The sequence below is a fragment of the Toxorhynchites rutilus genome, chromosome 1, assembly GCF_029784135.1.
Source record: "Toxorhynchites rutilus septentrionalis strain SRP chromosome 1, ASM2978413v1, whole genome shotgun sequence".
In the NCBI taxonomy this organism is placed as follows: domain Eukaryota; kingdom Metazoa; phylum Arthropoda; class Insecta; order Diptera; family Culicidae; genus Toxorhynchites; species Toxorhynchites rutilus.
In genome coordinates this window covers 138,386,106-138,398,558 of record NC_073744.1, presented here as the reverse complement: position 1 = coordinate 138,398,558, position 12,453 = coordinate 138,386,106, and the positions used below count along the sequence as shown (strand labels likewise).

At 37.2% G+C, this 12,453-nt stretch overlaps 1 protein-coding gene across 1 annotated transcript; it reads right to left on the bottom strand.

The window, feature by feature from the left end:
• Positions 1–9,636: 9,636 nt before the first annotated feature.
• On the bottom strand, positions 9,637–12,436 carry LOC129761474 (jerky protein homolog-like). The gene is made up of 3 exons (XM_055759196.1): positions 12,345–12,436; positions 10,342–11,457; positions 9,637–10,192 (listed from the first exon to the last, which is right to left on the bottom strand). Exons 1-3 carry the CDS (start codon positions 12,434–12,436, stop codon positions 9,637–9,639), a joined length of 1,764 nt encoding a protein of 587 aa, XP_055615171.1.
• Between the last annotated feature and the right edge of the window lie 17 nt (positions 12,437–12,453).

Sequence of the window (12,453 nt, the reverse complement as noted above, 5' to 3'; positions counted from 1 at the left end):
ATCTGATAGAGAATAATTTACCTCCCAAGCATTAATATCGCCATTAAAGGGTGTGTCACATCAAATTGCATCACGGAAAAAACGCTGTAGAAATTTAATTTTTAGGAATTATATCTTCAGCTTCCGCTTATAATCAGATAAGAGTGTATAGATCACGTTGGCCATGCTTCACTGTCAATTTTTCGTAAATTTGGAAAAATGTCGTCGAACGAAAAAGAGCGTCGTGAATTAATCTTGTGCACTCATTTCGAGAATCCGGAGTTGTCACATCGGGACATCGGTAAGATGCTGGGAATCGTCCAATCCACGGTCAGCAGAGTACTAAAACGATACTTCGAGAACCTAACCATCGACCGGAAGGTGAACGGCAAAAATGGATGCTCCGTCAGTGAAAAAGATCACAAGCGCGTATTTAAGCAGTTTAGAAGTGATCCGAGAAGTTCGGTCCGGGATGTCGCCAATAAGCTGAATTTGTCAAGTTCATTCGTTCAGAGGACCAAGCAGCGGGAGGGCCTGCGTACATACAAGGTTCAGAAGGCTCCTAACCGCGACGAAAGGCAAAACATGGTGGGGAAGACGCGAGCCCGGAAACTGTACACCGAAATGCTGACAAAGCCGCATTGCCTGGTAATGGACTACGAAACCTACGTCAAAGCGGACTTTCGTCAGCTGCCGGGCCTGTTGTTCTTCTCCGCAGTAGACAACGCTTATTACTTTTTTTTACAATATACATAAACAAAACAAAAAAAAAATCATCATCATCAGTACGAACATGGTAGTTTAACCTGTAAATAAATTTTATTAATTTTTATCAATTTAAAACATAAATGAATGATTTAGGAAAAATTATAAAACCTGTTTACAAAACAGATTTTACGTGTGAAATACACATTTTCTTGAACTCTGCCATTGTTGCCGCACGTTTAATTTCTCTGGGCATCGAATTGAAGAAATTTATACCTTTATATAACAACGAGTTCTGCGACCTACTAAACATAAAGTTGGGTGTTCTTGCATCATTCGCGTTTCTTGTATTGTATCTATGAATATCACTTCCTCTTTCAATTCGATCACACAAATATCGAGGCAGCATATCGTTCAAAATTTTGAAGATGAACACCATTGTCATGTAATAAATTCTCTGCTTCACAGATAGCCACTATAGCGCGTCCAACATCAAACTGGAGGAAGTGTATCTACTACATCTTAAAATCAAACGCATTACTTTATTTTGTAAACGCTGCAATCTCGTTAATTGTGTATTATTTGCAAGGAAGAGGATCGACGAGCAAAAATCTATGTGCGGTGAAATCAATGATTTATACAATTTAATTTTACTGTTTATTGTCAACTCTTTCTTCAAACGACACAAAACGCCGTACTTCTTGGCAATCTTTTTGATGACATTATTGATGTGAGACTTGAAAGTTAACGTGTCATCAATAATAACTCCTAAGTATTTGATTTCTTTCACGCGTTCTAATGTCTCACCATCTATTTCAAAATTTACGTCAATACTGGAGTTTGCTGCAGAAATGAGCATGTATTTTGTTTTGCCAACATTTAACTTTAATTGTTTAAATTTAAGCCACTGAGCCAGAGAATGCAAATCTTCGTCTATGTGTTCCGCGGTTTCTTTTATATCCTTAGCTGCGATGAACAGGACAGTATCATCCGCGAACAAATTAATGTCACAGTATCGTAAAATTCGTCGCAGATCATTTATGTATAAAATAAACAAAATGGGCCCTAAAACACTTCCCTGTGGCACCCCGAGTGAGTTGCCAATGGGATCGGAAACAGAATCGTTGAAACGAGTCTTTTGAGTTCTATCGCACAAATAGCTTTCAAACCATTTGTACGCCATCCCTACAATTCCAATGCGCTTCAGTGTTTGTAACAATAAGGGCCTAGAAATTGTTTCAAAAGCGCGTTTAAGATCCAGAAATACCGCAAATATAGTCTCTTTCGCCTCGATATTCTCTTTCCATTTTGCTAATACCAGATTCAGCGCGGTTTCACAAGAGTGTCCCTCTCGATATCCCGACTGTTCTGGAATTAGCAAACTGTTATTATCTATAAAATGTATCAGCTGACCATTCACAACAAGTTCTACCAGTTTCTCTAATATGTGTAGCATGTTAATAGGGCGGTACTCTTCGGCTTTATCCGTCCCATTAACTTTGGGGATTGGAATCACAAGGGATTCCTTCCAAACCTTTGGCACGTGCCCAGTTCGTAAAGAGTCATTTATCAGGTCCAGCAGATCGTGTCCAATGATGTGAAAGCAATCTTGAATCACTTTCGCGTTGACATTATCGGTACCAGCCGATTTTTGCAATGCATGAAAAACAGATACCTTTCAATTCAACAAAAGTGATAGGTGAAAAACAATCTAGTCTGCTATTGATAGTAATCGGCTGTATTATTTCGTCAGGTTCTCTGACCAACGCAATACTTTGGTTGATCAGCAGAACACTATTAACGAAATAACTGTTAAATTTCTCTGCAATAATTTGGTCTGACTGTTCTTCTGACCCTCCGAAAACTATGGAACGCGGTATACTATTTTTCGAATTTAATAATGTTTTTAATATTCTCCATAGTCCTTTACTATTATTTTGATGTTCATCGATTTTCCTCTGTATATATTCACATCTAGTCTTTTTCAAGGCCCGTGAATATATGTTCCGCGCTAAGGTGTACATGTTCCAATGGTTTTCTGAATTAGTTCTCAAAAACTTTTTGTACTTTTTGTCTCTTTTGCGTTTGAGGCGCATCAGATCCAAAGAGTACCAGCTGTTCGAATTGCTCAAATCAATATATTTTCAACTACTAATTTATTCATACACTCTCTCAAAATATTAGTTAGAACAGCTGCTTTATCATTCAGATGTCCAGTCATTGCCACAAAATCCAGGCTTGCCGACACAAGCTGAGACATGGATTCTTTAGAATATCGTTTCCAACATTTGATCTTTACTTTATTTCCATCACTGTCATGCTGTTCATTCTCAATGTAAACAAAAATTGTCTCATGGTCAGTTATTTTAAATTTGGCCTCGGTCGAAGAATGAACAGTAGCAAAATTTGGAAAGACGTGATCAATCAGAGTTCTACTATGTTTAGAAATTCTAGTAGCTTCGAGAACCGTTTGTTTCAAGTTGAAATAATGCGATAATTGTTTCAATTGATTCGAATTTCGTACATTGAGCCAGTCAATATTAAAATCACCAGCAATTACATTTAATTTACTGCAATCAACGATATTTTCCCACCAGTTCTCCAAAATTTCAATAAATCGCTGGTCACTGGAACTAGGGGAATGGTATACAATTCCATAATTTCTTATCTGCATGCCCCTTTCAACTGAAATAGCCAAGAACCAATTATTTTCAACAGCTTCGTTTAACCGAATGTTGAAATTAACTGATTCTTTTGCATAAATTGCAACACCTCCTGTGTGTTTAGAGTGCGACAAACAAAAAACAACTTTGTAACCCGGTATGTTGTACTGGTCAAATGATTCTTCATTAACTATGTGAGTTTCAGAAAGAAAAACCATCTGAGGACGCACGTTTTCTACAAGTAATCGCATTTCTGCGTAATTTGTACAAAGCCCAGCTATATTCAAATAGATTATTGCCAACTTACTTTCACATGTAGTTTTCCGAAATTGCTATTTAGTTTGAAAAATGTTGCTTTTTTGCTTCTCCAGCAATCTCCGATACACAGGACACTGTGTACTAAAAGTTGGATGATTTTCATCCAAATTCATTTTTTGTTCCTTTTTAACTTTCAAGCAATTTATACATTTCCATTCTGTTGATGAACACTCAGATGTTTTATGTTTTCCATTACATCTTGGACATGTTTGTTCTTTTTTGCAGTCGGTGCTCTTATGTCAAAATTCTCCACATTTGAAACATCGCAAAACATTAAAGGCTTCAATCACATTACATTTATCCCACCCAACACTTACTTTACCAGCAGTCATCAGGTGGCCATAAGTGTCATGATCAACTTCAATAATCGTGTTATATTTATTATATTTCAAGCGTGGATTTTCATACTTCGCAACAACTTTAACATCAGTGATAGAAATGTTATCATTCTGACTTTTTAAATAATCGATAAAAACCTCAGAGGAATATTGATCGCTCATCCCAATAATTTTCAATTTTGGTTTGATCGGTTTTGGTATAAACGTATTAAACCTCTCTCCAAGATTGCTTTCAATTCTTTGTTTTACATTTTCTACATTATACCCTTCCGCGCATTCAACAATAATCGAGCCATCTTTCCCGTTCTTGAAATTGGCTATTTTGTGTATTTTGGGATCTAATTTAGTTTTTAAAATTTTTCTTGTTTCTTCACTCTTTTTATTAGACTCAACTGGTTTCACCACAATCACCGGACGAGCCTTACGAGCAACGACATTCGCATAACTTACAATGTTCTTGCTATTATTATTCAGCATCACCTTTTCTTTCAAATTACCTTTTTGCATCAAATCATTATTGTTATTCATCAACATAATTTTTTTACTCGGTGTGTCCAAATTGGCACTAATTGTGCTTGGACTAACATGTCGCTTCCTGTTCATAACAGCTGTGTCCCTATCTACATAATTTTTTTCAGAGAATAAACTTTTTATATTTTCAAACTTTTTGGCAACACTGGTTTCCAAGCTTGCAAGCTTCTCTTTGAAAAGCTCGTCGAAAGATTTAACAAGCTTATCCCTTTCCTTCTCAATCGCAATGTTTATTTGCTCGATGATGTTTTCTTGAATGCTAGTGAGAGAAAGCGAGACCTTTTCCATCTCTCTTTGCAATCCCACAACATCTAAACCATCATCTCGCACGCCACATTTCTGGTTCGACAAACATTCGTCACATACAAACTGAATATTCGCATTATCTGCAATCAGTTTCGCTGTTGCCTTTGTATGTGAAGTACAGCGCCGATGGAATCGAACACCGCACTTACCTACACAAGCGACAGGATCATCGCTAATCATTATTTTGCCGTCACACGCCTTACACTCGCTCATCTCGAGTAGGCCCCGTGCGACCATCTTCTGGCCGGATCTCGCTTCGTGCCACTATTAAAAGGACGTGTTGGAGTGATACGAAGCCAACGGGGTCACCTTCGTGCCAAAGGAAATGAACCCGCCCAACGCGCCGGAGCTTCGCCCAATAGAGAAATATTGCGCGATTATGAAGCAGGCCCTCCGGAAGAACCCAAAAGTTGCCAAATCGGAGGCGGACTTCAAGAGAAAATGGATTTCTGTTCAAGAAAAACTACAACCTGACGTTGTACAGAACCTTATGGACGGGGTAAAGAGGAAGGTGCGAGCATACGGGCTTGGGCTCGAAGTATGAATAAAAAGAAAATGCCAAAAGTTGTTTAATAGTTTTTATTTTACTGCCTAAAATTTTCAAAAGGATCGGTCTACTGAGCGAATTTCTACAGCGTTTTTTCCGTGATGCAATTTGATGTGACACACCCTTTAGACGTCGACACTGTACATTTATCGTCGCGAATATAAACAAATCAGACTATATAACGCACACCAACAAAACACCGCATTCGTGAAACTGAAAACGTTTTTTTTTTATTACAGAGTCAGTTTGGCACTGACTCAGTTTTAAAAACGAATTCGCTATTAAATAACCGGAGGTTATTTAACAAAGTGCGTGTAAAAGCACCGAGTTATGATGAGGCAAACAAAATTGTTGACCAAGTGGTTTTTCATAGACAGTCTCACATCACATCACACATCACTTCTCGAACCGTGGAGATAGGAGATGTGGTCTCCGATGCGAGTATGTGTGTCGATGAATTGATCTCCGATAAAGATAACTTCGACAATGAATGGATCATCAAACAGAAAACTCTCTTCTCCGATTGCGCCGTAAGATAGCTAAGAATAATAGAAGATCCGAGTCCGAACGAGGATTGTTCGGTTTCGGAACTAAATCGGTATAGTCGGTTCTAAGATGTGGGCTGTATGAAGTTCTGATACTTGTAGATGTTCACAAAGGATTTCCACAGGTGAGATCCTATTATGGATCCGCATGCTAAGTCCGATCGAACACAATGCACAAGGCTCTAATTAGCACAACAGGATGATTGGGGCTTATATTTCATATGCATTCAATCGACGTTAGAAGGAACAAGGCTTGAAAGCTTTTTCGAACATTGTAAACTTCATACTAAACACGTCCAATATTCAAGACGCATTGGACGCGATTTTGACCTGTACTGGGACATTCGACATTTCCATATTAATTCTGTCAAACAATCTGCACAGATGTGGACTTCCTGGAATTTTGAATAACTTCTTATACAATTGTTTGTCAGAAAAGCGTGAAATTCATTCGGGCAACTAACAACTTCCAGAAATAGTTGTATGGGTATGCCCCAAAGGTCATGTCTCAGTCAGTTGTTTGGCAGTACAGTGCACACTAAGACAGCTACAGATGACGGCCTGGTTATCTTACAAGATCCACGTGCCGAAAACTTGTGAAGACCACTGCAAAATTCATTAGAAAACTCGTCCTCTCGGGATTTCGGGAATTCTGGGGTCGAATACACGCCGCAGGAAACTGAACCGGTAATGTTACTCGAAAGCGGCTCAAAGCTTTCGAAGAAATATTACCTTCAAATACCTTAAGGTCTGGTTTGATTCAAAATGCACTTGGATACCCACATTTGAAGCAAAAATGCCAAAAAGAGGGTCAACTTTCTCCGTTCGATTTGTGGCAAGATACTTCGCTGATAGATCTCGTCTTAATGGGTCAACTGGGTGTCTTTTGTGAAAATTCTTGCGCCTTCCGAAAACTACAGAAACCTTGTTCCGTTTATGTTTCTGAACTGACATCAATCGCATTGGGAATTATTTCTAACAAGACTGCAGACCTTTGTTCCATTTTCTAGTCTCAGTTCGATAGAGGCTATTCGGGTAATTATACCTAGTAGGCAAATACTTTTTTCTTTTGTGTTCTTTTTTCCGTTACTTTTTTCTTGCTCCTCCGTCTCCAGCAGGGTTGCCATAATAAAATCTGTGTTTTTGGTCTCAAAAAATCTTTTAATCTTAGTTTTTTCTCAGAAAGTCTGTATTTAAATCTGTATAGATAATTTATAAGTCCAAATTTGAAACATAATCTTTGGTTTAGTATCATTGATTGGCATAGTAATTATGAATTCGACGAATTGGACGATATCGATGATAGAGCCAGAACTATAGTGAAAATACAATGCTTCATTGATGTATGATGAAAGTTTACACTGTTACTAAGGCATGCTTTTTACGTTGCGCTATGTAACTTCTGTAACTTCTGTTTCATCAGATGCTGTTAAAAATTTCCAAAATTTTACAGTCGTAGTTGAACCTTTTTAGGTTGCGTTTAAATACGGATTCCAGTAAATAAAATTAGACCAATTATGAGTAATATTAGTCATCATCATTATTTTTTAATAGACTTGAGCTCCAATATTTGCTGAGTTGAATTAATCTTAATTGTTCACTTTGGGCGCATTTTAACAAAAAATTGTTGGAAATTTATCAATTTATATTGCAATATAGTGTTAGGAGGTACGATTGGTGTAAAAATATCACAAATCGCTCATGAAATTTCTGAGCAAAAATTAGATAATTTTCGTGACCGATATCTATTTTTTTTATTTGTACTCACTAAATGTTTCCGACAACGTAATCCTATGTGTTTTAAATTTTTAAAACAAGACCTTTCAAAGAAAAATATAATATAAGCGCACTTTTGAAATTCAAATTCACTGTGTTTCAGAAAGAAAAGAAAAAACAGTGTTACTTATTTATTGTAACGCTAGTAGATGACATAGGTTGTTATCGCATAACAAGCGTATATATATAACATCATATGCCCTAAAATTTGGTTGGCATATAATGCGCCTAACTGGCATATGCATACAAAAGTGGAGGCCATACATACATGGCAAATGCTTACCCAATTTTTTTGGATGAATATGCAACTTTGACCGGCTATAAAAGCGATTATGTTGAATTGAATTGCGATCTTATATGAATATATTCATGAATTGTCAAAGCACCAAATACGACTTTTGCCATTCTCATATACGATTTATTACAGACATAGAAAAAAACAAATGGCGCAAAATATTTTCGTGAAATGTTTATTATAGCCTCACGAATCGCCAATTTTATATATGAGTATTTATGTTTGTAGAAATAATAATTGTTTGATTAACTTGTGTTGGGAGTGGAATATGAATGTATAAAATGGCACAGATTGATGTTTGGTGAAAACTGCTGCGATGTGGGTTCGAACTCCGGTCGTCTGGATTATCATCCATCAGCTATCTCGCGCGGCTATCTGAAATTTATTGCAACAGCAGTTAAAACTTTTGACATTTCAATATGATGTAATATGTTCATTATTAGGATCTGATATGATTTACTGTTTCATGATTTTCTTCAGCATGCAACACGATTTACTACAGTACTGAATCGATTTGAATCATACGCTTATACGACACACAAACTGCATCAGGGTAATATACGCATATGATGCGGATTAAATATATTTTACGACAATGTACATCATAAAATTGATGTTTATTATACCGAATTGCGACTTAATTTGATAATGGTATATAAAATCGAGTTTTTACATTTTATGCGATTTCAAATATACACGATACATACTTTGATTGATATTATATGCGATTATGATTTATCCGGAGTTGTTGTAAGACTTGGCACGTGCAAAATTATACGATTTCATGTTTGCTGGGTGGTATCACGCTACATATGAATGCCAAAACGACTCTCTTTCAGACTGATTCAAACGCTATATGAATAAAATGTGAGATGGGAAAAAAATATTATTGACTTCAAGGCATAACTTATATTGGAATGTTATTTTAAAATATCTGTAGATTCTGTATGAAACTCAAAAAATCTGTAATCTGTACAGATTCTTGGTTTCAAAAAGTCTAAAAAATCTATATAAATACAGATTATTCTGTAGATATGGTAACCCTGGTCTCCAGTCAAACATCAGATGCTATCCCGAGATGAAGGATAGAAGGTGGGAAGATTCACAGGTTTTAGTCGTGTTGAACTTTGATTGTGTTAGTAGCCAGGAAGATAGGAAGTTCACATATCAAGCATACCAGTCAGTTACTCAAATGGTACAAAATTGAATGTGCAAACGAATAACGTTGAAAGAGGATGTACAGAAGCTAATTACAGATTTCCAAATCATATTTTTCGAATTCTGAACAAAAAAAAAAAATATCATAAAATGTTATAAAATGTTTAATTTAATTTTTAATGTCTACAGTTGAATTTCACTCGTTGGGCTATCTTTAGTTGGGCTTCGATTTAGTTGGGCTCCCGTTCGTTGGGCTATAGCCCAACTAAATCGAAGACAAACGTCAATTCTGACAACGTAAAATTTTTTTCGAGGGGCTCGTGGATGGTGTTTTTAGGTTTAAAATAAATTTTAAATGAATCATTGAAATAAATAAAATCGAATATTATTCAACAAAAACAATATTTATTTTAAACGTTTCAAACAAAATTAAACAAACCACGTAAATTCATTTTCAACAAAATCGTAGAGTTCTTCAACATGCTTGTTTTAGCCATTCAACTTCAGTGATTTTCGAACGTAGCGCGTTCAAACGGCATACTTCTGCAACATCATGCTTCATATAGCGAACTAGGCAATCAATTGACTTGATTGCATCGCCAAAATCAGGATCTCCGGTACTAGTAATGGAAGTATCAAACGAATTACTTCCATCTTCTGTGTCTACCAACCATTCTTCTTGCATTTCAGGTTGATCTTTCTTGAGAACTGATGACAAAATCTCGTCATCAGAGAACACTTCACTGGTTACCCAATCTGGATTATGATCAGCATCATACACCTGATCTTTGATCCACAGATCAATATCTTGCTCAGATGTTTTTGTTCCTGCCAAACTGTCAATCCTGAACACAAGCGCTTTGAAGTCATCATCGGCCGCTTTCGAGTCTACATTAACAGCATCCTCTGGCAAACCATCGATCAATTTCTTCCACGAATTACGTATAGTTTTGTCAGATATCTCCTCCCAAGAAGTTGCCAACCACGAAATACACTGTTGAAGATTAATCTTCTTCAATCGTTCTTCCAAACTAAAGAGGAAAGTACATAAATAAAACCTCAATTAGAATTTGGATTTAAATTTTGAAAAAGCACAGACGAAAAACTATCGTGCGCATAGTTTTGTGTTTATATTTGGAATTAATTACAAAAATTTAATGTTTAATATTTGGAAATTTACCTTAAGTGTTCGTTTTCCAGAATTAATGCGAGCATTAGTTTTCTTTTATACTTTCGCTTGATTGCATTGATGACCGCTTGGTCCATCGGCTGGCATTCAGCAGTTACATTTGGTGGGAGGTAGATCACTTGAATCAGTCCATCGTCACTCTGTAGAGATTCGTCAACGTCATAATGACTGGTGCAATTATCAAGAACCAGCAATGCCTTTGGCTCCAATCCTCTCTCGGCTGAAAATTTTCGAACAGCGGGGACAAACTCTTCGTGGAACCATTGACGGAACAACAGTCTGGTCATCCAAGCCTTTTTGGAATGATTATATGAAACGGGAAGTTCTTCGATGTTGATTCCTCGTGGTTTTGCAGCAGTGCAAATGAAATACAACGGAAGCTTTAGGGAACCATCTATGTTGGAGCAGGGCATAGACGTATACCTTGTCTTGTTTTGCTTCCGTCCGCTTGCCACGGTCTCATCACAGGTAACGACAGAGCGTGTGGCTAGGAGCTTGATGAACAAGGCAGATTCATCTGCATTAAAGACTTGGGATAGTGATAGCTGCATTTCCTGAATCTTCTTCTGTAGAACCTTCTTGAAATTTAGGTACGCTTCAACGTTTACCGATGCCTTTTCTCCTGTTACGGCTTTCACGCGCAATCCAAACCGCTGCTTAAAACGATGCATCCAGCCATCCGAAGCAGAAAAACCGTGCACCGCATAGAGCCCCCGGTCCTGGAACATCTTAAACAGCAGCTCCGCCTTTGCTTTAAGAATATCCACTGTCAACAAAATGTTGGACTGCCGCTGCTGTAAAATCCAGATGTAAAGAGCTTCTTCCAGCAAAGGGAACGTCTGCTCTTTCAATGTTTTTCGATTATTTACACCATATTCCTTGAACATGTCCACCGCCTCACGAATTGCTTCTTTCTTTTGGATTATTCTCGTGACCGTAGAAGATCCTACGCCGTACTTCTTCCCAAGAAAGTCATGCGTACCACCTCCTGCTTCAAAATCTTCAATTATGCGAACCTTCTCCACCAGCGTCAGGAAATTGCTCCTCCGTTTAACGGTTAACCGGTTAACGTTCGTACTGGATCCTTGCAAACCATCCATTTTGAGCCTGGCGATCGAAATGAACGTATATTAAATCTACGCTAATTTTAATATCAAACTTCATTAAGAACTTACCAATTAATCCAACCTAGAACGAAACTCAACCACGAATGAAATAAACGTCAGTGTTGTGAAAACTTTTCTGCGTTTCCCATAACAACAAACAATCGGTGTGACCCTCGATCGATTTTCGACTTTAACAGTTCAGCCCAACGAGTGAAAGTCTTTCACAAATTGGGCTAAGAGCTTAGTGCAACGAGTGAAATTTGACTGTACTATGTTTGGATTCTAGAGCAACTTCATGGAAGTTTGACTTTTGTCAGCAATTGGAATTACTTTTTTCAAAATTAGGTTGCTGAAAACTTCAGTCGTCTAAAACTAAGGCTCAAGCGGAAAACTTTTCATCTCAATCTAAGTCACACGGAGTCAATTAAATTTATTTTTCAAGTTGATTTTACATGAAAAAAAACTTGCAACCTTTTTTACCATGCACTGTCAAATGTTTATTTGTCAAAGGAACAAAAGATTGTGTGACACTGGCTTTGTTCGTTAACGTTTTGGTCGACGTAACGAGAAGTAAAATTGAATTGAAATTAAGTTTAGAACACTTCAAAAATATTAAAATTTCAGTTTCTGTTAGAACGTAGTTTTAAGATGAATTTGTGTAAACCAACATTGTATTAATAGCGGCTCGCGAAGCCTTACGAAGTCTTCAGTCTAACAAATAAACGAATTGGAAAAAAGAACATATTTTAAAAGAAATGGAAAAACAGAAGATTTTAACCCTTTTTTCAGTTGTTCAAAATGCCTTCCTGTTATTATCAGCCATTTCAAATCGAGATTACATCGCCACCAAGCTTCGAATAGAGGAAAACATCTAAAGGAGGCACTCACCACCTTGTCACCTTACTTTGGCCACTGTGGCACAAGCACGGTTCACTCTCCTGTTGCGCATCGTTCTCTCGCTCGCTTCGCCGATGATTCATCGCGCGTTTGTCATGTT